Consider the following 24,459-nt stretch of genomic DNA (forward strand, 5'->3'; position numbering starts at 1 on the left):
CCCTCAACATGCTATAAAAACTCCACAGCCCACCTGTGCCACAACAAATGTTTTTCTGCATATGAAATCCAGGGCCGGCATTAGGGGGTAGCAAGCAGGGCAATTGCCTGGGGCCTCACGCCACAAGGCGTCCCACAAAGCTAAGTTGCTCAGGCTTCGGCTTTGGCTTCAGCCCCTGGGTGGGCTCTGCCCCACATGATGGGACTTTGGCTTTCCGCCCTGGGCCCCAGCGAGTCTAACACTGGCCCTGCTTGGCGGACCCCCCTGAAACCTACTCTTGGCTTCCCAGAGGGCCCCAGACCTCTGGTAGAGAATGCTGGTCTAGAGTCCTGCCTTGAGTGCAGGGGACTGAACTAGAAGACCTCTCAGGGTCCCTTCCAGTCCTACAATTCTATGCTTTCATGTGTAATAAGAAATGAGACATTTGGTTAGCATAGTTTAGAAGAAAAGGATTTGCTCAGTGAGCTTCAAATGTTCCTTGAACTTTAGGACAATATTCAACTTCTCTATATAGACATATAACAGGGCTTCAGTACCTACTCTGTTCACTACCCTTTCACCGCCAACAACGAAAAAAGTCTTCTCGTCTCACTATGGGTCTAAACCAAACCAAGCCAGCCAGCCACACTGGTCTGTGGCAAAGCCAGTGAACAATGTCACACACAATCATGTACATAAATGAGGATGCTCTAGGTCACAGACTTATTTGATTGGCAGAAATATGTGTCAACCAGAAGTGACCAGGGTACTTTTGCGCATTGAGTCATATTTTCTGTTTTTTAAACTGCAGGTTTCCCCTCATTCTGACCCGTCTAGTATCCTTGCATCAAAATATTGTAAAAATCTGTAAATGTTCATGGTTTTTTTTAATCACAAGTAGCATACAAACTGCTGAATTCCTTACCGGGAGAAGAGTGTAACTGTGTTAGGATTTAGCCCACAATCCTGCAAACACTTCGAATAAAACGAGTAGTGTCTGGGATAAATTCTGGCCCAATTGAATTCAATGGTAAAACTCAAAGGAGCCAGGATTCAACCCATTGACTTTGCTGAGACTATTTATGTGCTTAAAGTTAAGCATGTAGATAAGCATAAGCATGTTCATAAACATTTGCTGGATCAGGAGAAAAATCCTTATGTACTTTCAAGAATCACAGTATCAGCAAGGTGAAAAGGTATGGTAAAGAGTTTTGTTTTAAAGGGACAGCATTAACTTAAAAATTACCCTTCTATCTCTGTTTTCTTTACCTGCTGTTGTAATATTAAGATCACTACAAGTGGAACAGATCAGAGAAGGGGCAGGAGGGGTGAATTCTCTCTATACTTTTCAGTTTGTTTGCTTTGTGTATTTGACAGCACTTTTTGTCGAGTGAATTTCACTATTTCTGCTGTACAGCCAATTAGTTTCCCTTATTGCTTGTGTGAGTATTTTGCATAGAACCAGGGAAGAAAAAAACATTTTTGAAAATAGAAAAATGTTATTGTAAAACTACCCAAAGTGTAAGGGGATTCAGAGACAGGTGTAGTACCTGGTATTCTTTTTAACTCTCATTTTTTGGGAGGAAAGGGAAGGAGTTAACTTTCAATTTGACTGTGCCCCTTTAAACCAATTTCACAAGGTTCAGAGAGGGGGCTAACCATTATTTCACCATATCTTACTCCTGGTCCTGGAGTACTGAATGTGGCAAATAAATTAGAGCACCACAGAAATATTGAGAACATTGGAATGGTTCCTGGCTGGAAATGATCAGCTTTCATGCAAGGATGGAACAAGACAAGTATGCTGTGTCCTGTGAAAGGTGGGCCAATTTGTTCAGTCAGTCATTAAAGGAAAGAAACAAGAGCTGTGTGTATATGTGTGTGTCACAAGCTTCATGTTAATTTAGTAATAAGAGATTGTTTGCATTATGATTATGTTACAGCTTCTGTTAAATAGGAACTACAGATCTTTGGGGCATAACATTAAAATTTACTAGACATTGCATAAGGTACATGCAATATATATATATTTTTAATTCTGTAGTATGTCCTTCTGAATCTTACTTGCTCAGCTGACAACATTTCTGATTTTTTCCCTGATGCCATGGAACAACAGGCATGAGTCTTCACTGCCTGACAGTTTGGATGTTTTTGAAAATCCCACCCAATGTTGGCCAATCTCTGCTCCTTCTGAATCCACCCTTTATGTAGTTACTCACATCTGTGTAAAGTGGTGATAAAACACTCCCAAACTCAGGGCCTGATCCCGCAAACTTGAACATGAGTATCTTTATTCATGTGAGTAATTCCACTGAATCCATTGGGACAATTCACATGGTAGAATTACTCATATGTGTTTGCAGGATTTTCACCCATTTTGCATGGGTGTAAATGATTCCACAAGGTGGAAGACTGTGGAAAAACAGGCCCCATGAGCCCTTTCCTGGTTCATTAGAATTAGTGAGAGTTTTGTTATCAGCTGCAGTAGGTTCAGGATCAGCCCAAACTCTATAATTAAAGAACAAATAGAATATACTCTTCCACATTTGAAAGATTTCCTATGTGATCATCTTTGGAGAAATGTCTGTTCATTCTTATTTACAGTATGTTATCTTTATCAAATATGTGCCTCTCACCAAGTCTTTGGACACATGTTCTCTGTATATGAACAATAATTTCCAAGGTAAGGCCCTGATCCTGCAAACTAATCTGCATGGGGGGGATCTTTGTGCATGTGAAGGTCCATTAACTTCAGTGAGGCTTCATGAAGGCATAGGGGTCCATCTGCTTGGAGCAGCTTGCAGGATCCAGGCCTAACATATTGACAATTATCAATAAAAATGAATCCCCTCACTTCACCTCCCCAGTCCCTTTAAGACTTAATTCTGCAAGTTGCTTAGCCCATCAGTGGGACTCTGTAAGATCCCAACCCTTCACGCTCTTTGGCACATGGGACCAGTGGAACAACTCAGGTGCTTAAAGTTGAATACATGTGTAAATCTGAGGATTGGGGCCCAGATGACTATGAACTGGCAAAATAAGGCCCCTATAGTAACAAAACCAGAAAGTAATATACTACTACAGAGAAACAAACAAAAGGCACATTAATTCGTATTGCAATTTATGTGCCATATAAATCAAATAAAAATAATGTAGGAACTAATAGTACATGAATATTTGGTTAAAGTGATGGTTTTCTGTAAAATATTAAGACAGAGCACAATAGGCAGTGAGTGGACATTGTTTACACAGTTAATATTAGGGAGCATTTATATGGCACTTTACATTTACCAAGCGCTCTGCAAACAGCTCAGTAATGCAAAGCAGAATGAGCATGTGGATAAACAGTGTGTGCCTGGTGGCAGCAATGACAATGTAGAATGGTCTGGCACTGTTCCACAGGACAGGCTAAGATGGTGGGGGAATCCCCCAGGAGAGCAATCCCTGTGGATGTTCCCTGGGCTGCTGCTGGATCCCTGAAGGGGGCAGTGGGGAAGTCTCATGGGGAAAGGTATCTGCTAGTCTCTTCCTAGTTGGGGAGAACCCCAAAAGGATTCCTCATGTTGGGGAATTCCAGGGGCTGTTGCTTGACCTTTCTTGGGGTATGACCATGGAGAAGTGTGTCTGGGTGGGAGCATGCTCCAGAACTGGTTTTTTCCCCTGGCTATTAGGGGGATCCCTAAGGGAGGAGCCCCTTTAACAGGTTTCAATGCTGCTTCCTGCTAACTATTTGTGTGGGGGGGTTCCATGCTGGAAAAGGATCTCAGTGCTGCTGCCTCCCCACTGGCAGGGAGGTGTCTGTTGGGGGGGGGGGCAGTGTAGTGCCCCCCAGCCAGAGAGAGGGTGCCTGTGGTGGAGGGGTCCAAGTGCTGCCCCCCCACTCCCTTACGATGGGGGAATGTGTGTGGAGGAGGGATCCCAGTGCAGCCCCCTCGCCAGAAGAGGTTGTCTGTGATCGAGGGTCCTTGGTGCAGCCCCCATCACCCAAGGATGAGGGGGGTGTCTGTGGCAGAGGGGTATCAGTACAAGCCCCCCACCCCCCGCCAATGATGGGATATCTGTGGTTGAGGGGTATCGGTACAGCCCACCAATGATGGGGTATTTGTGGCAGAGGGGTATCAGTGTAGCCACCCCCAGTGATGGGGTTTCTGGGCAGAGGGGTATTGGCGCAGTCTGTCTTGCCTCCCCCGCTGATGATGGAGTGTCTGTGGCAAAGGGGATCAGTGCAGCCCCCGGTGATGGGGTGTCTGTGGCGAAGGGGAATCACTGTGACTCCCCCCCCCCCGGTGATGGGGTGTCTGTGGCGGAGGAGTATCACTGTAGCCCTCCCCCGGTGATGGGGTGTCTGTGGCGGAGGGGTATCACTGTAGCTGGCCCCTCCCCCCGGTGATGGGGTGTCTGTGGTGGAGGGGTATCTCTGTAGCTGGCCCCCACCCCGGTGATGGGGTGTCTGTGGCGGAGGGGTATCACTGTAGCCCTCCCCCGGTGATGGGGCGTCTGTGGCGGAGGGGTATCACTGTAGCTGGCCCCTCCCCCCGGTGATGGGGTGTCTGTGGTGGAGGGGTATCTCTGTAGCTGGCCCCCACCCCGGTGATGGGGTGTCTGTGGCGGAGCGGTATCACTGTAGCTGGCCCCCACCCAGGTGATGGGGTGTCTGTGGCGGAGGGGTATCACTGTAGCCCCCCCCCCCCGGTGATGGGGCATCTGTGGCGGAGGAGTATCACTGTAGCCCTCCCCCGGTGATGGGGTGTCTGTGGCGGAGGGGTATCACTGTAGCCGCCCCCCCGGGTGATGGGGTGTCTGTGGCGGAGGGGTATCACTGTAGCCGCCCCCCCGGGTCATGAGGCGTCTGTGGCGGAGGGGTATCACTGTAGCCCCCCCTCCCGGTGATGGGGTATCGGTGGCGGAGCGGTATCAGTGCAGCCCCCCCCCCCGGGGGGGTGATGGGGCTGTGTCGGCGGAGGCGTACGTTACAAGCACTCCCCGGCCAGCGGCCGAGCTCCTCGTCCGTCCATCCCCGCGGGGGCGGGCCCGGCGCCGCGGCGGGGCGGCACGAGCCCGCCCTGGCGCGGGGGCGGGCCCGGCGGCGCAGTAAGGTGCTGAGATTCTGGGCGCGCAGCGGCTCTGGAGCTGCGGCGCGAGGCCGTGCGGGTGGCATGCTGTCCTCGGCCGCGCTGCTGGCGCTGGGCGCGCTGCTGTGGCTGGGCCCGCAGCCCCCGGGCCGGGCGGCCGCCGCCGCCCAGGCCGTGTGGACCGCCTGGCTGAACGTGTCGTGGCGGGAGCCCGGCGGCGGCGGGAACGGCAGCGGCTGGAACGCGAGCGAGAGCGGCTTCTTCGGGCACGACTCGCCGCTGCAGCGGGCGGCCGGGCTGCTGGTGCAGCCCGACGGGCCCGACGGCCTCAACGCCTGCAGCCCGCTCACCAACTTCAGCGAGGCGGGCGCCGGCCAGGCCTGGCTCGCGCTCATCCAGCGCGGCGGCGGCTGCACCTTCGCGGACAAGATCCGCCTGGCGGCCGAGCGCGGCGCGGCGGGGGCCGTGATCTACAACTACCGGGGCACGGGCAACGAGGCGCTGCCCATGTCGCACCCCGGTGAGTGACGCGCGGGCCCCGGCCCCGGCCGGGGGAAGGGGCCTCCCGGCTCGGCCCTCGGTGACTGCGGGGGATCGTCCCCTCCTCAGCCCGGTCCCCGCCGGGCGCGCTGCCCACCCCGGCCACTCTCGGGCACCGCCCCCTGTCCCTTCTAGCGCGCTCTGGCTCCCTGGGCTGGGCTCTGCGCCCCAGGCTCTGGCCGGGCTTCCTTATCGCATGGCAACGATGCTGCTGCCCTAGAGCTTCAGGGGCAAGCCCGGTTCGAGACTTGCCCTCTGGAGAAAGGCCTCCCGTGGAGGGGGCCGATGGCTTCCCGGTTCACGAGGCAGGGCTAGGTCTCCAGGGGTGAGTGTCCCTGCTGCGTTTTGGGATTCACGCCAAGGACCCGAAGAGGGCGTGGTGCTGTGCAGGTGTAGGGCAGTGGGGCTTGCAAGCTGAATGCATGTGGCTAAGCAGGCAGCAAACCTGCTGTTGCTTGCTGTCATAATGAACAAACAGCTAGTCACTAAAAGTGAATGGTCTTCAGTCGAGCTTGAATTTTTCGCCCTTCCCCGGGAGCGAGGTCTTCAGTAGTTTCTCTAAGGTCTGAACAGAGGGAGTTTGCCATATGCTAATGGGAAGGAGAATCCACTCAGCGGCAGTGTGTGCAGGGAGTCAAAAGGGCACTAAGTGGTAGTTTGAGTGGATTCTAAGGATTGGTGGAGCAGGGGTGGAGTTTGGGAGAACTTGGGAGGCAAGTAGGAGCATGACCTTGATATAGAAAGGCTAAGAGTCATTGCAGAGACTAAAATAGGGTGGACAGGAAGGCTATCTTGGCAGCTGTGGCTTGGACTGAAAGTGAAAAGGATGAGTGGGACAAGCCAGACATATGGGGGGATGGACTACTGTCTCCGCAATAAGATAGAATGGAAGAGTTTTGGGGGACAACGTAAGAGTAGGAATTGTGAGGGTTGGATGGGGGGGGGGAGGCTGGGGTAGAGTAATGATGGCCAGGTATTGCCAGGACTGCAAGCATAGGGGAATGGTGGTGGTGCTGTAAGGGGAAAAGGAGGAAGCTGGAGAGACGTTTAACTAGTATTCTAGCTCTTGGTTTTGAAAATGATCTTCTGAACACAAACTACTGCAGTCCTGAGTTTCCAGAGGGCTCCAGTGCTTACTGCTCAGAACTTCCCAAACCTGTAGCGGAGTGAAAAGCTGTCCCTGGCCAACACTTGGTTTTCAGAAGGGTGTTGGCCAGGGACTGATGGCATCTTTAGTCTGGCTAGTTTAGTCCCTTCGAGTGATTTTGATCTACTTCAAAAGACAGGAAGTCCTCATAATTACATGTCTGTTACTCTTTCCTGAACTTATACCAATTTATCAGCCTAAACATAGCTTGCTGTTCAAGGCATTTTGTTGAATTTCTGATTTAATACATAAGTGTTAAATACATAAGCTATTGCAGCTTAAACCTGAGTAGGTTGCTGCCTGAGTTCCCTGGGCTGGGAGAGCTGTGCACTGTCATATGGCAGCATGTGTTCAGACATATGGACTCGGGGTGGGAATTGTTTGGTTCTTTTTGCTACTAATCTAGTTAAATGTGCTCAGAGTCTGCTTTTCAGTCAGTCTACCTAAGGGCAGAGAGAGAGGCTGATGTCTCCTCCAGACATTTCTATTTTTAGTCACAGTTTTCCCTGCATCCCACACAACAATCAACTCTGAATGGAATTAGTGTGGGTCCCACCCTTTGATCTTCATGTAAAATCATTTTATGCCTCACAACTTGTCCCTTGCCAGGTTGAGTTGTGTTTCCAGTACAAGTATCAAGCCTTTTTTAAGCAAATTTACCTTCTGCAGAAGTTGATGACATAGGTTCCCTCCACTTGCCACAGAAAGTTTCCTGTTTGCCACTGGTGAGTGGGGGGTTTCCCCTCAAAACTCCTCATTTTTCAAATGAAGACTTAACAGTTTGATCGTCATGGTAGTACAGTCAAGCTAATATTTCATGGGAAAATATCTTAAGTTTGAGCACCAGAGTGGACATTAAGACTCTAGTTAACACTTTACAATATTAGGTTCTTAAAAGAACTTCCTTTGAAGTGTCTACTTTTTCCATTACTAATCTAGCAAACAGAAACAAAAACAGGGTGGCTTAAAACTTGCAGGCTTAAAACAAGACCTGAGAAAGACCTGGTGAAAATGGGGAAAGATTATTTCTTCACTCTTAAAGTGTTAAGGATAAATGGCATTTGTGTGGCTTTTTCCTGTGTATTTTTCATAAAGCACTCTTGAGGTTTCAGTCTTGCAAGTTCCTGGACTTAAAGAAGATAAATACAGTCATCCTGCCATTTATCCTCTGTGATCTACAGATGAAGTTGGGGGGTGTGTGTGTGAAGAGTGTGTGTGCATGTGCAGGAAGCTGTTTAACTCAACAAATACACTGGTGACTCAGGGTTTTCCAAAAGTCCTCTTAAGAATCTTTTTGGTACACCCAGAATCCACATAAACATCTATGAGATGAAGAGTTAAATGCAGGATGGTCCCATGGGCCGGATGTGGCCCGCAGGCTGTAGTTTGCCCACCTCTGGTGTAAAGACTAATGTGGCCCAAACAGACTTGCCAAAGCATGGACTTAAGTAAGGCAATGTTCTTAAGACTGGGCATAAACAGAGTAGCAGTCATTAACAGATCACCCTTAGTTTGGCATCTACTTATATCTGTAGCAAGAAGTATTAAGAGAAGGTAGTGAAGAATGTTTAACATGAACTTACAATAAAATTTAGTGGCAGATGAGGATGAAAGTGAAATAAGGAGAGAACTGTCTGCTATTCGATTACTGCACGTGTAACCTTACAACAAAACATGGACTTTGGGCGCTTTCTAGTTCTTGAAATGAAGCATCCCAACCATGTGTCTGGGTTCTGACCTGAAGGGATTGTCTCTAGCTTTGAAAAGAGAACTTTGATTCTTCAGTACCTGCACCTCGAATATTGTTCACCTAAATCACTGAACAGCCATCAGGGAGCAGCTACTTTTGATCACTGCTGACCTCTTAAACTAGTGTCCCAGGGATAGGAGCATCTCCTTACTAAACTGTTTAGCCAGCCAGTTTCCTCCGTGCCATATTTTTCTTAAAATCCCAGTTGATGGAGACTTGGTTAGCTTAATTGAACAAGCTGCTGTTCTCCATGGTGTGTGCTGTGCTTCAGAGATCTTCTCCCTCCCCTTTGCCCCTAGGGTGTAGTTTTGAGTTTTAGGCCCAGGGACTCATGCCACAATTGTTCAAGGTGGTGATCCAGCATGATTCATTATGTGCCCTGGGGTATATTGCAACTTCCAAGCCCAAGCATGGACAAAAAATGGAACAGGAAGTTCTAAACCAATGGATTCCAATCTTTTTGTCTGAAGCTGTCCCTCTGTAGTAATTGCCTTATGGTACCTCATGAATCCTTGCACTGTGCCATGACAATTGGGGCACCTAATTTGTGGTGCTGCCATTCTCTCTTCTTGTGTCCTTTGTCTGACTGTTTTGTCTCCTATTTCTCGCTGTTTCTACTTCATTACCTTTCCTGAGTCTTCTGATCTCTTCTCTCTCCCTACCCTCCAGTGCTCTCCTCTGCTTTTTCTGTTATCTGTCTTCCAGCTGCTGTATTTCCTGTGTGTCTGCCCCTGACAGTGCTGGCCTTTCTCTTCTCTTCCCAATTATCCTGCTTGCCAGGGACAGTGAATGTTTGTCTGTCCCCTAGCAGAGGGTAGGAATGTGGGGGAAGTGGTGCATGAAGCTCTGGTGATTCTGTCTGGTTCAGTGAAACTTTGCTGACAAGGCAACAGAAGAAGCAGTGTCCTCTGCAAAGAGGATGGGGATGGCAATGCATCACTGTTCGTTCTTTGGGGACAGTATAGCAGAAAAGTAAAGGGGAAGTGAAGTTAAGACATTAAAATGCAGTTCTTTTCTTAAAAAAAAAATGTATTTTAATGGTTCTTACCCCTGTATGTAGTCAGTCCTGTCTGCTGACTTGGGGGACAAATCTGCAACTGTTAGCACTTTACAGCAGTACAGGGAAGGAACTAGATTTTGTTCCTTCTACTGCATCACTAACAGAATAATTTGAGTTCAGTCAGCTATCTATCCATGCCTACTAATGATCCTATGGGCACAATCTGACCCATAGAACCTTTATTACAGGTGGCGGTGCTTGGGAAGGAAAGAAACCAGTTTGACCCTTATTCCGGGCCCAGCTTCTGGGTCTGACAATTGGAAAAAACACTTGTAAATGAAGCGAGTATATTTCATATGAAATACTACCAACCTGAACATGGACCCGGTAATGCTATATCTAGAATCACACTTGGAGCAAGAAGACAGACTGAAACAGGGAAGGAAAAACATGTACAGAAATAGCTTACTCACTAAGTCCTAGGATTTTTACCTCATAGTTTCCCACCTTGTGTATCACTGGTGTGACTCCCTCCAGAGGGAGTAACAATGGGAATCCTAGTGTAGAGATTACCAGGATTTTGCCCACTGTCATCTGGGGCTTCTCCAAAGGCCAACTTTGTGTAAGTAAACTTTCAGCTCATTTTTTGATGAAACCTAAATAAATAGTAAATTGGAGAAGTGCAGCTCCATGATATTTGAAACTAAAAGCTCACATATTCTGATTTGATTCTAAATTTATTGTAGGCCTGCATGGAACAGTGACTGAAATACCTTAATCTGCCTTTGCTAGCATGAAATAGACTATTGGAGACCGCACTTCTGGGAAGACATTGGTGCAGGGCAGTAATGCAGCCACATTGAGGGAGAATTGGAGCAGGTGGGGGGAATAGATTTCAGCCGAGGAAATGATGGTAAAAACAGGTGGGGCTGAAGTTAAATATTGTTGCCGACGCAAGAATATGCAAACCGTCTTCCTGTCCACTAAGAGGTTATGCATGGAAGCTTTCATGTACTGCCAGACAAAGAACAAAAGCCCTCTTGGATGGACTTGCACATGAGTAATGTAAAATATGTTGACTCTTCTCTCCTTCACAGGATCTCTGCTGCTACGAAGCTTTCCAACTCCTAATATAGGCTTATCTTCTAGACGTGCAATAAACAACTGTATTTTTTTGTATGATTATCAAACTTATCTTTTGAGGTAGAATTCTTATTTAGAGGCTCAAACGTTCCTGTACATTTAAGTAACTTATTTTTAGTCATTTCACTTTAAGAGGCTTGCATTATTTAATTACTGTGCACACATTGAGAGGGCTAGATTAATTCTGTTTTGTTCGCATCAGTCTTATGTCTAGAAATTAATGGTACATCAGTTTGTCAAAATTACCATTAAAAACACACACAATACAAAAATAGCCAAATCAGATATAATATCCTACCTAATACCTTCTAGTATCTAAAATGTCAAGGATTTAATGGAGTCTGATGTCATATTTATTTAGTAATTTTGTAAGCATTATATCTTATCAACAAGTAAACATCAGTTTTAACTATACTCATTTCAAGATGATGGTGCCTTTCTGTGGCAGGCTGAACATGGTTTCAAAGTATAATATTATGGGCTGATAATTGCTGACCTCTGTAACATATATTGGCCTTCAAAAGCAAACATGTGATTGGGGAAAGATTGAAACAGAGCAAGACCAAAGTACATAAAATGAGTTCAGTTAGCTTTAAAGGGTTCTTTAATAGACTTGAGCGAACCAGAATGTTAAGTGGTTTTCCTGTCAGGGTACATTAATAGCTGTGGAAGTTCTTTAAGTGTTAAGAGTAATATGTCTTGAAGATCTGCAAAGAAAGTACAATGTGATCTTTTTTTTTTTTTTTAACTTCCTTCTTCCAGTGCTCAGATCTTGACTCTGCTGGCCTTGAATGACAGATCATCTGGCTTTGTGAGTGCTATACCTGAGAGGGCCTGAGCAGACATTGGCTAAAAATAACCAACAAATGTATCAAGGAAAGAATACTAGCCAAGCAGGGGTGTTGCTGTCATGAAGCGCAGAAGTCAAGAGGCACAGTTTCTAGGGTATCCTATATTAACAAACTAGGATTAAAAAGGATCTGAGAGTCTAAACTTGGATCAATATATGAAAAAGAAGCTGGTGAGGTTAAAACCTTTAATGCCAATAGTAAAACTTGTACTGAAGGGATTAATTGCCACCAGCAAAAACAGCATACCATCTCTTAAGTTACTTGAGGAAGCAGTAGTCAGCAAGAAGACTAGCTGTGTCCTGTTCAGGCTTGTTATGAAGCATGGTTTTTAGAAACAAGCAGTAAAGGAAACTAATCTCTAAAGGAGAAAAGGATTGAGATCTGTGGTAAGTATTATGATTGGTATATCCTAAAGTAGTCTGTTTTTTAACACTATATTTGTGAATGGTAAATAAACAATCCTTTGCTGCTTTTGAAAGAGCAGAATCATAGAAATGTAAGGCTGGAAGGGACCTTGAGATGTCATCTGGTCAACCCACCATGCTGAGGCAGGACCTTATGCCTTATATTTATGCCTTATAATTATGCCTTCCTTGACTGGTGTTAGTCTAAGCTGTTACTAAAAACCTCCGATGACAGGGATTCCACAACCTCCCTTGAAATCCTGTTCAGTAATTAGTTAGTCTTTCCTAGTATCTAACCTAAATCTCCCTTGCTTCAGAGTCGGCTGATTACTTCTTGTCCTACCTTCAATGAATGTGGAGAACAATTGATTGCCATCCTCTTTATAATAGCCTTAACATATCGAAGGCTATCAGGTACCCCCTCGATCCTCTTTCTCAAGACTAAACATATCCAGTTTTTAATCCTTTCCTCATAGGTCAGGTTTTCTAAATCTTTTATCATTTTTCTTGCTCTCCTCTGGATTCTCTCCACTTTGTCCACATATTTCCTAAATTGTGGTGCCCAGAACCACACAATATTCAGCTGAGGCCTCATCGAGGCGAAGCCTTACCTTCCATGTCTTACATACGACAGTCCTGTTAATACACACTGAAATGATACTGGTCTGCCTTGCAGCTGCATCACACTGTTGATTCATAACCAATTTGTGATCCAATATACCTTGCAGATCCTTTTCAGCACTACCACTGCCTAGCTAGTTATTCCCCATTTTTGTAGTTGTGCATTTGATTTTTTTTAATTAAGTGTAGTACTTCTCCCTTGTCTTTATTTCATCTTGCTGATTTCATACAATTTTTCCAATTTGTCAAAGTTATTTAGAATTCTTATCCTGTCCTCCAGAGTGCTAGCAATCCCTCCCAGCTTTCATCTGCAGATTTTATAAACGTACTCTCCGGTCCACTATCTAAGACGCTAATGAAAATGTAGAATGGTACCAGACCCAGGACAGATACCTGTAGGACCTCACTAGATCTATTCTCACAATCTAATAGCAAACCATTGATAACTACTCTTCAAGTACAGTCTTTCAACCAGTTATGCACCAATATTAGGAATACCCTAGAGACTTGGAATATGGAGTTGTCTGTCAATGTCAAATGTGACTACCCTCATCTGCCTCAGCCATGGCTTGATGTAGTTTCTTTGCATGCCTCTGTGCTCATACCAGACACAGCTGATTCAGAAAGAACACAACTGGATCCAGAACTCTGAGTTTATCTCTGCACCAAGTAAAAGCTCACTTGTGAAAGTTTTCACTTATCTTGAGCTTGTAACTTCTTGTGTCCACAGATAGCTGTCATATAAATATTAATTACAATGTTTGAGCCAAGTACAGTATAAGGTGGCTTTTCCACAGCATGGATGAGCCAAAATGATGCAGCTGTAGTAGGTTCTCAGCTGTCTGTTCCAGTGCAGTGCCTTGTGTTTGGGGAAATTTCCCCAAGGAGTCTGTAGCCAGCACAGTTGATGGATATTATTATGGCATGAGTTTTCAGACTCTTTGAATTCACTGGTACTGCCCAAGGTGTGGTTATGGTGGTTTAGCTGTACTAAAACAGTTATGTCTAAAACGGTTGCTCTTTGGATTTACTAAACTGTTGCAATGACAAATAATGAAATAAAAAATGTAACGAAGTAACAGTTACTGTAAGTATTTACTAACCTAGTGGTAGGGTATATTGGTCTTTCTCGCCAGCTGCATCATTGTTGGCTCATACCTTGCAAATCCTACAGAGCCTAACAGGTTGATAACACTGCATATAGTTTTGAACTTGCCAGCAAGCAAATGTTGTTTCTCTGTTGTAAGAGACTTGGGAAGCCATTCCAGTTGAACCTGCATATTGTCTAGGTGCTGAAGGATGTAGAGAAACTCACTGTGACAAAGCAAACTTTGTCTTTGGCTAATAACTCCTGGAGGAGTATGCCAGAGGGGATTCAAGACAATTCAGTTCCTGTACTGATTTATTAGAAAACAACAAAAGTGATTTGTTGTTCGTAGTGGAATTCTTAATTGCATCTCTGAAGAGGTACACAAGAAACAATCTGGCTTATTTCTGTGAGTCCTAGATAATATTTAGGTTGAATGAAAGCTTGATCCAGTAACTGAAGTATATGTAGCCCATCACAGTACAATGTCAGGAAGAAATATTGGTGGTGGTGAACTTAATCGCATTTGAACAGAATAAATCGATCTTCTACAAAGCCAAAACTACTCACAGTTGGTTAGTGAAGAGCGATCAGAAGGGAGTATTGAACAGGCTCCATGAACTTTGTAAGTTTCTCCAGAGGATTTTTTTAAATTCTCTTCATTAGACAGGAAAGGCAATGCTTTAACCTTGTAAATTTCACTGAAGAAAAGGCAATGAGCTGTCTATAGAACATCCTGTCTTCAGATTTTGAAATCTGCAGCTAAAATACTATTCTTACAATGCAGTAAAGGATGACATTTTAAACATCAGTAAATGTTAGGCCCTGGCTCTTTGTGTCAAACTATAGTAACATTTATATTAACATACCATTGAGAGACGAGATGATTTTGTTAATTGTGAGATTCATCTCACAAGTGATCACTTATAGTTCAGTTTAATCAAATCTGAGAAGTACAGTTGGAGACTATGGAAAATCACAGAACATGGCGTATCCCCTTCTCTCTCTTCTGAATGCTGAGCTTTCAGTCAATGTTTTCAGCACTTGTGGAAGTGACTTTCCCTGCCTATTGTAAATCAATGTATTGGTGGGCTATGAAGGTAACCTAGCAGAATAATCTCTCTAGACAAACAAGGGTGGCGGCGGCATTAGCAGCAACAGCAAATATATATAAAATATGCTCCAGCCAAGTTAGTTTTGTTTGTACCCATTGAAATCTTGTAGGATTAAAATGCAGGACGTAAACGCAGGACGTGTATGCCATTCCTACAGAATGCTGACTCAAAAACAAAAAGATCCCTCACCAAACCAGTTCGGTTGCACTTTGAGTGCTCACTGGATTGTCCCTTGTGCAGCTTCTGAAACGAGCTGAAGCACTTTTTAGGCTTTGCCTCTGTGCTCTTTAACTGCAGTGTCTTGCTAGAGAGAATTTGGAATTAAATAAGGGGACAAACTCTATAGCTCTGGGCTTGATGCAGAAATTACTGAGTGAGATTCTATGGCTTTTGTGCAGGAGATTTGACTAGATGATCATGATGATCCCTTCTGGCATTTATTATCTATGAATCTGTAAGGCACAGAGGAAGAAGGATATCAAGGCAATAAGTTAAATTTGCTGGAGTTTTTGAATCTGCATTGAGGGATGTGGGGCTCTGCCTTGGGTCCTAGTTGAGGAAAAATCTAGATAAAGGTGCAGCCGGAAGCATTTTAATGCCATTGTATTTTCCTTTCCTTTTTACACACATCTTCTATTGGCTGTGACACCTGACCTTTTATTGTGGCAGCCATTCTTGTTTTACTGGAAAGTATTGCTTCTGGTAGGATGACTGTCCGGTCTCCAGATCTGGCTTTTCTTTACACTTCTCTTCAGTCTGTACCCCTGTTCAAAGCACAGAAATTATCAGAGTGAAACCAACTTGTACTCAGAGTTTGCTACCTTACTTCTGGCAAAGAAGGTTAAAACCCTATAGTACGCATCTCACAATTAATACTATACCATTGTTGGAGGGGATTGCTTCCTGTTCCCAGATGGCGACCAATTTCTAGCCTAGGTCATCCAGCTGATGTTCAAATTCTTCTGTTCTCCCTCTGTGTACATCATGTGCTGCATGAAGTGACTTAAAAAGAGATGGTGACTCTTGCATTCCGAGCAAGTACTACATCTAAGATATGCTGTACTTTAACATGGGTTGTGGTTGATTAGCCATCACTGGAAACGTTATTCGATCTAGATTGCCTTTCTATAAGAGATGCTGTAGTTCAAACAAGAATTAATTCAGGGAAGCCTGTGGGCTGTGTTATGCAGGAGGTCAGAGCAGATAATCTCAGTGGTCATCCTGTCTTCATAATCTATAGAGCAGGACTACTGATATTTGGATGCCTTTGCTTGGTGGGGAGACTAGGACGTCAATCAGATCACTGTTGATATCAGTTCTTTAATTTCTGACGTTTTTCTTGCTGCCACTATTAGTGGCAATGCTGTAATTAGAAAAGTTACCTGAATGCTACATGTCATGCAGTCATTCTGTACTGTTCCCTTTCTCTTCTTCCCTTTTCATGCTTGCAAGTAATGATTAATGCATAGGAAGAATGGTGGAGGTGGGGTTAATATTTAAGCAGTTTGGTGTGACACCTCTGCAGTTGCAAGGGCACTGTTCTGCTACAGAAAAGTATAATAAAATCTTCTCCTTCCCACACACCTGGAGTAGAGGATTTCAACTAGCAACTGACCAGTGAATAGTCCTGATCCTCTCCTTTTACTTGAGTATTTCACTTCTGAGGGGTACCCTTTTCTTTAAAGGGAAACTAACTTGACATATGTTTCCTTTTTTAAAGGTTCCAGTTAATGCAGCTTGCTCTTGAGACCGCCTGCTAGCCTTTGGTTTTTGTTGTTGTTTTTTTTTTTTAAATAACTGCATTTCTCCATTAAATATCTTTCTGTCCTTGATCCATAACGACTTGTAGGATCAGGGAACCAGACTATGCAAAGTGCCATTTACTGCACAAAGTTAACTGAAAATGGGGTGGTTTTTTCCCTTATATTTCAATTATAGTCATCTTAGGTGGCATGTGAGCTGGGAAATACTTTTCACAAAGTGGTTTGTTTAAAACCTGGACACTATTCTAGGAGTGGGGTTCTTGGCGTACTTCCAGATTGTGGCACGTTTTGGTCCGTTTCCTTGCATCACCAACATCATAGCTTTTATCTGATAGCGGTCACATCTGAAATGGTGTCACTGTCTCACCTTAGTCTGACTAAACTAGAAAAATGGAAATGTTTCCCATTCCTCAGGCTCTCATCCTTGTAAACAGGATGAGGGGGCATTATGAAGAGTTCCTTCATTAAGCAGCTTCTGCCTCAGATGATGTGTGAATTGGAGGCAAGCGTGTGCAGAGGTGAAATAACGTATGGCATTCTGAGTAACTTGGATACCTTGCCAAAAAAGCTTCCTGTTTTGCCTGTCACGAGGAGATTCATGACCTGTGGAACTTAAGTTTCTGTGTCTGTTTACAGCACCAGATTTGAACACAAGATAAATCAGTGATACTGACAAGATGGTGCCTGTTTCTCCTGTGATACTGGATACCTTTCTTTCTGCTAAAACTAACATTACAGGCTGGTTCTAGATTGCCTGATGTAGTTTATTCTAGTTTTCATCAACAAGAATCCAGTATGGCTCTTCTTATTTTGACCTGGCAAGAATATATAGGAGCAGCATTTGGGACTGATGTAATGACTTGCATTTTAGAATTGTAGGAGAGTATAACAAACCCTTTTTGCATGCCTGGACAGCCAGGTGTGGTGATATGATGGGGAATTGCCAGTAGGTTCCGCTGACTCTGCTGTGTAATTTATGATGTCTCTTCCTTGTAAGTGCAGAAAATGTTGGTTTGGCCTCTAGTGCTGTCTGGTTATACTGTTGGATTTTAATCCAATAAAGATCAACATATAATAGACTAAAGTAATCTGTCAAAATCAGGGCTTGGGAAAACAGCACATACAGGGCACCTGCATTAGGAGCTGCACTGGTCAAGCTACATCAGCTAGATAAGGGGCAGTCAGTTTTTTTTGTCAAGGTCCACATTTCTTGGTCAAGGTATATTCAGGGTCCAGACTCTGGAGAAAATAGTTTTGAAAGAATCAATGGTAATAAGTAAATAAAGATTTTTGGGGTCTGTTCAAAAGCGTCTGGCAGTCCAGATTTGGCCCGGGGCCTGCCTATTTGGTATCCCAGCTTAGACTACATTTCAGACTTAGTGATTTCAAGAATAAGATTTAACAAGGTCACTACGTGCTTGAGGTGAGTACTAGTGCTACTTTGGCTAAGACCAGCTATATTGTGCATGTGTGCTGTGCTGTTATCCTTGTTTACCTTTTGGTGTTTTTCCATTCTGTTCCATTCTGTAGTACTCCTGAGCAGATTGGTTACTTGTCTTGTGGATTGAAAATGCAGTGTTGAGTTCTTGTAAGCCTGTGTACACTAGGGACAAGGATGAGACCATCACACTTTTGACCTCATGCCAAAAGCTTTATAAAGCGATGTCATACAGTGACTTAGCAGTAAGAGGTTCTGCCTAAACAATAGCAAAGATCTCAAACTGCACTGACAACTGTGTTGACTTTTCCATTTGCATGTGACACAACTTAGTTCTAGAGTGAAAAAAAATTCTTTGGTCATTTCCTTACCTTGCCTTCAGTGCAGTGGAGAATTTCATACACGCAGCTTGAGTGGTAGAAAAAGCTTGGCTGGCGGGTTGGGGTAACAGCTTTATGATTGAGAGTTTCATTGGCATACTAGCACTGGGTGAAGTGATGGGTTGTTGGCTTAGTAGCTTAGATAGGTTTCCTGTGTAGCTACATTCTCTGAATATCTCTAATTTAATTTTAGAGGGCCTATATTTCTAGATTAGAAGTCCCTCTTTCTGCCAATAATCATGCTACAGTACTTAATCTACTGTTGCAAAACACTTGCTGGCTCAAATAAATAAATTCTTGAAAATATTACAGTCCACTTCTGAAGTCTCTCAGAGCTGTGACAGTTGAGTCATTTGATTGGTCTTCTTCCAAACTGGCTGCATTTAATTCACTTCACAAAAAGGAGACCTTTTATTATTAAATTATTTACATTCTGCGGGTCTTAGCTTGTTTGAACTCCAAGACACACTCTCACTACAGGATTAAAAGCTTCTTTCAGGCATTAGCTATTAGTATTCTGGTAGTGCCTAAGACATTGTACATGTACAGGAAGATGACTTTCCTAAATATCTCTAAGCTAATAGTTTCTCTGAAGCTTTTTGCTAAAGTGTGGTACTTGAGACTTGAACTGTGCAAATGCTTAACTTGTTAGTTCTGTTGCTGAATATATACAAGTATTTAAAGGGAGTTGAGACCTAAGCTGAAATTAGTACAGGAGAGTTTCATACCAGATTAGAATTTTAATCAATATGAATATGTATATTAACAATGAGAGCTACATCAAAAATATTTTGACGTTTTGAGAATTCCATCAAATATCTGACTTCTCACCATATGGTTAGGGCAAAAGCAAAACTTACACTTTTTCCCTTTGAGGATGCAGAAACAATAATTTAATGAAGCACTTACAAATAAGTTGCTGTCACTTTGTAGTGTGTTAACCATATGGTGCAAGGAAAAGCGGTCTTCTGACACTGATTACTGGAACCAGTAGTTATCAGTAGAAGATTTGGCTGTAAGATGACAATTCCATTTGTGAAGTATTTCAAAACTTTGTCTTCATTTCATTGGAATAAAACCCCAACATTTCAAAATTCTCCAAAGAAAAACTTTTAAAAGCTGCATTTTGGGTAAATCAAAGTTTTATTTTTTATTTTGATTTATCAAAATACTCTGTGCGGTGGTGGTGTAGCCCAAGATATTAGAGAGACATGGTGGGTGAAGTAATCTTTTATTGGACCAACTTCTGTTGGTGAGAGAGACAAGCTTTTGAGTTTACACAGGTATCATCCCCTGAGTATTCAGATGCATTTTGTAGTGTTATCCATGAGTATTGCATATCAAGGAGTGCCAGCCGAATCTTAGCCTTTTAATTTCTCCTCAAAGATGTTGAATTGGATGGGTAGCTTTGTCCTGGGAAGCAGAGACTCTGAGAAAGATTTGGGGGTGGTGGCAAATCACCTGAATGTGAACTCAGTGCAATGCTGTGGCAATAGGGCCAATGAAATCTTTAGATGCATAAACAAAGAAATCTTGATTAGGAGTAGCACTGTTGTTTTAGTTTTGTATTTGGTACTGGTGTGGCCGCTGCTGGAATATTGTATCCAGTTCTGGTGTCATCAGTGCTAGAAGAATTGTTCATCGGAGAAGGTGCAGAGAAGAGCCATGAGAATGATTAAAGGATCAGAAAACATGCCTTTTTAGTGATTTTGAGTTTTCTGGGTTAGCCTTCGGCAAATTGTTCCAATTGTTATGGTGGATTCTCCATTGCTGGCAATTTTTAAATCCAGATTGGATGTTTTTCTAAAAGAGAGCTCTAGGAATTATTTTGGGGAAGTTTTATGGCCTGTCAGGTTCCATCTGGCCTTAGAATCTATGTTCTCCTCATTATATTAGGAACACATACTAATGCTAATGATTCCATGGTTAGCCTTAGAAATACAAGGTATGATTGTTGTTCAGTGACTGTCAGTACGTTTTCAAATTTAATTTCTAGATCTTAATGCATTTTTTTAATGCAGTAAAGTTACTAACTTATTATGCTGCTACCAAAAATAAAGTGTGTAACTCTGAAGTAGGAATGTTGATTAGCTATTCCTGAGAGGTTAATAGGTGGGTATCTTCCCTCTTCTCCTCCCTGCCCCAACCACAACTCTCTCATGGAAAAACTTCATGTATAAGCAGTGCTGCGATTTGTACGTATTAATGAATGCATGAAGAGTAAAAACATACCATTTCAGTAAAGGTTTTCTGAAAGGAAAACTAAAGTGAATGTTTCAGATAGCAAATATTTGCTGGAGAATATATTGACTTTTCAAGTCATTAGGGAAACATTTATCTCTATGACAATTCTCTGGGAGTTAAATTTTTCTAATACTTGTCATGAAGCTCCATAGAATTGTTACATAATGTACTGAAGTTATCCATATGAATGAATGCAGAAAGATTTAATGTTATAGGAACACTGTTTGAGAGCTAAATGGTGGTAATTAGATCTTATTTCAGCATCCTACAGCAAAAGGAATAGACCTGAAAATGCAACAACAAACTTGACTTTTAACTATTTACAATCATGTAAGGAAGATGTTAGACACACATGAAGCTTTTCAGTTATGAGGAGAACAAGAAAGACTTGTTTCCTGCTGTTAAATTGGGTGCACAGTCTGGAAGTGGAAATGTGCTGGATTCAACTTGTAGAAGCCTGCAGAGAGTGTGGCAAAACTTCAGCATAGAAACTTCAGCATGGAAAGTACACAGCTATAGCAACTCCCTCTTTTCTCTCGAGGGAAAATATGCCTAGCAAAGCAGAAAGTATCTCAAAGGGATAGTCATTACAAAAGCAAGACTGGGTGAAGTTTAAACAGAATAACAACATACAGAAAAAGCTGTGTTATCAAGCACTTTACCAATTGGAAAGTTCTAGAAACCAGCATTTCGGGGTTCCGGATCCAGGCAGCACTCACCTCAGGTCGCTCCCTGCAAGTGGCAACATGTCCCTCCTGCTCCTAGGAGGAAGAATGGCTTTGGGGGCTCAGTGCACTGCCACAGGGGCGCCATGCACTGCCCCTGGCCCGAGCATTGGCTCCACAGCTCCCATTGGCCAGGCACCAGGGCCAGTGGGAGCTGCAGGGGTGACGCCTGGGGGTGGAAGCAGTGTGCAGAGCCACCTGGCCATCCCTCTACTTAGGAGCAGCAGGGACATGTCGCTGCTTGCAGAGCACTGCCCGGATCTGGCATCCTGCACTTCCTCTCATGTCCCAATGCCCAGCCCCAAGCCCCCTCCCGTGCCCAAACTCCCTCCCTCAATTGGTAAGTGTAAATCAATTTATTCCAAAACCTTCTATATTGACACCTCAACCTGGGACAGTCCCTCAGATTTGTCACCTAAAAAAGAGTGGTTTATGTGAGGCCATCACATTTTCTTCAGTGAAAACCAATGCTAAGAATTCATTTAGCTTCTCTATAATGACCTTGTCTTCCTTGAGTGTTCCCTAAGCACCTCGATTGTCCAGAGGCCACACTGATTGTCTTGCAGGCTTCCTGCTTTTGATGTACTTAAAAAAATAATTTGCTGTTAGTTTGAGTTTTTTGCTAGCTGCTTTTCAGATTCTTTTTTGGCCTGCCTAATTATACTTTACTTGCCAGAGTTTATGCTCTTTTCTATTTTCCTTAGTCAAATTTTACTTCCAATTTTTAAAGGATGCCTTTTTGCTGCTTTTACTCTGTTTAGCCATGGTGGCATTTTTTGGTCCTCTTACAGTTCATTTTAATTTGGGATATACATTTAATTTGAGCCTCTTATGATGTTTTTTAAAAGTTTCCATGCAGCTGGCAGGCATTTCACTCTTGTGACTGTTCCTTTTAATTTTCATTTAATTAGCTTCCTCATTTTTGTGTAGGTCCCCTTTCTGAAGTTTAATGCTACTATGGTCATCTTCTTTGATATTCGCACACCCTCCCAGCCCCAAGGATGTTAAATTTAATTATATTATGGTTACTATAACCGAGCGGTTCAGCTGTTTTCACTTCTTGGACCAGATCACATGCTCCACCTAAGACTAAATCAAGAATTGCCTCTCCCCTTGTAGGTTTCAGGACTAGCTGTTCCAAGAAGCAGTTATTAATGGTGTCTAGAAACTTTTATTTCTGCATTCTGTCCTGAGATTACATGTACCCAGTCAATATGGGGATAGTTGAAATCCCCCATTACTATGGAGTTTTCTATTTTTATAGCCTCTCTAATTTCCCTGAGCATTTCACGATCACCATCCTGGTCAGGTGGTCAGTAGTGTATTCCTACTACTCTATTCTTATTATTCAAGCATAGAATTTGTCCATAGAGATTCTATGGTAGAGTTTGATTTAACATTTTTACTATATTAGACTCTGTTTTGTTTCATATATAGTGCTACTCCCCCACCAGCACAACCTATTCTGTCATTCCTATATATTGTGTACCCTGTTATGTGTCCCATTGATTGTTGTCATTCCATCAAGTTTCTGTCATGGCTGTTATGTCAATATCCTCATTTAATATCAGGCACTCAGATTCGCCCATGTTGGTATTTCGACTTCTAACATTTGTATACAGCACTTATAAAATTTGTCACTTTTTGGTTGTCTGCCTTCATGTAATGTAATTGAATGGGAACTCTTTTTTTCATTTAACTGTTTCTCTTCGGTTCCTACCTGTACTTTATCCATTTTTATCCTCTCCTTTTGTCTAGGATATAGAGAATCCTGGTTAATAGATCCTCCCCTATGGGATATCTCTATCAAACCATGTGAGACTAAGGCAAATAAGGATCAAAACTAACTCCGAACAGCTTTCTGACTTGATTTGTTTTTGGCATAGCTTGTTATTACTCATTCTCTCTGTAGCTGAACTTATGAAAGCAGCGATCTTTCTTTTTTTGTGAGGGACTTGACCTGTACTTAATCACTGTATCTACTTGTAACACTTAATTAAAACTCGTGGTATGTTAGACACTGAATCAGTTTGGAGTGACTTAATATTAACCAACCATGGTGCATAGTTCTCATCATAGAACATTTTTTGAATAAAATATAGTTTAGCCGCATGGGAGATGCTAGATCAGGGGTCGGCAGCCTATGGCACACATGCCAAAGACAGTATGCGAGCCGATTTTTAATGGCACGCTGCTGCCTGCTGGGTCCTAGCCACCGGCCCCACTCAGCTGGCTGCCGAACCCAGGCCAGGACCCCAGCAGGCAGCAGCGTGCCATTAAAAATCCTGCCCGCCCCAGTTCACTCTTCTCTGCCCCCCGGGGGGCAGGGTGAAGAAGCTTGATCCTGCTGGCTGCTGCTGTAGGGCTGGCAAGCTCCTCCTCCCCTGCCTCTTCCCCCAGTATGCTGGGTTCCTGCCCCTCCTCCTCTCCCTCCATGCCACTCATCAGCTGATGGCCCTTGCAAGGGATGGGGAGAAGTGGAGCTGCAGTGTACGCGCAGCTCAGGGGAGGAGGCAGAGAAGAGGTGGGGACGGGGCCTTGGGGAAGGGGGGTAGAATCAGGGCATATCCCCTCCTGCCCCTTGCCATGAGCCGTTCTGGACAGGGGGTTGGGAGCAACCCCAGGACCCTAGCCCACACACCCAGCCCCCTGCCCTGACCCCTGCACGACCCCAGCCTTGACTTCAGCACCCCTCACACATACCCAGCCCCCCTATGCCCTGACTCTTGCACCCTCCACATTCCCACCCCCACCCTGAGCACCAAATGGGAGCTCCTGCACCCCTCACACCAAATGGGAGCTGCCCAGGTAAGCACTCCACACCCAAACCTCCTGCCCCAACCCTGAGCCCCCTCCCTCGTTCTAGCTCCTGGCCAGACCCTACACCCCAACCCCCAGCCTGTTCCTTCACCCCCAGCCCTGTGCTCAGTGCACTCCCACCGTCAGCTCAGTGCAGAGAGAGAGGAAGAGAATGGGCTAGAACCAGGGAGAAGGTAGGTACCTACTCTGTGTGGGCAAGGCTGGGATCCCAGACCAGCAGCAGGCTGAGCAGGGCTGGCAGCTGGGACCCTGGCTGGCAGGAGCCAGTGGACAGAACTCCAGACTGGCAGCAGGCTGAGTGGGCCGGCGGCGTAAGATCAGCTTTTTAATTTAATTTTAAATGAAGCTGCTTAAACATTTTGAAAACCTTGTTTACTTTA

General features: G+C 44.1%; 1 protein-coding gene across 1 annotated transcript in view; it reads left to right on the forward strand.

Moving 5' to 3' along the window:
* Positions 1–5,060: 5,060 nt before the first annotated feature.
* The window catches only part of RNF128 (ring finger protein 128), a 44,480-nt gene continuing 25,081 nt past the window's right edge, over positions 5,061–24,459 (forward strand). Inside the window, exon 1 of the mRNA XM_073358339.1 lies at positions 5,061–5,571. Coding sequence (XP_073214440.1) covers positions 5,136–5,571 — 436 coding nt within the window. The 5' untranslated portion in view covers positions 5,061–5,135. The remainder of the gene's footprint in view (positions 5,572–24,459) is intronic.

The sequence above is a fragment of the Lepidochelys kempii genome, chromosome 9, assembly GCF_965140265.1.
Source record: "Lepidochelys kempii isolate rLepKem1 chromosome 9, rLepKem1.hap2, whole genome shotgun sequence".
Classification (NCBI taxonomy): Eukaryota; Metazoa; Chordata; order Testudines; family Cheloniidae; genus Lepidochelys; species Lepidochelys kempii.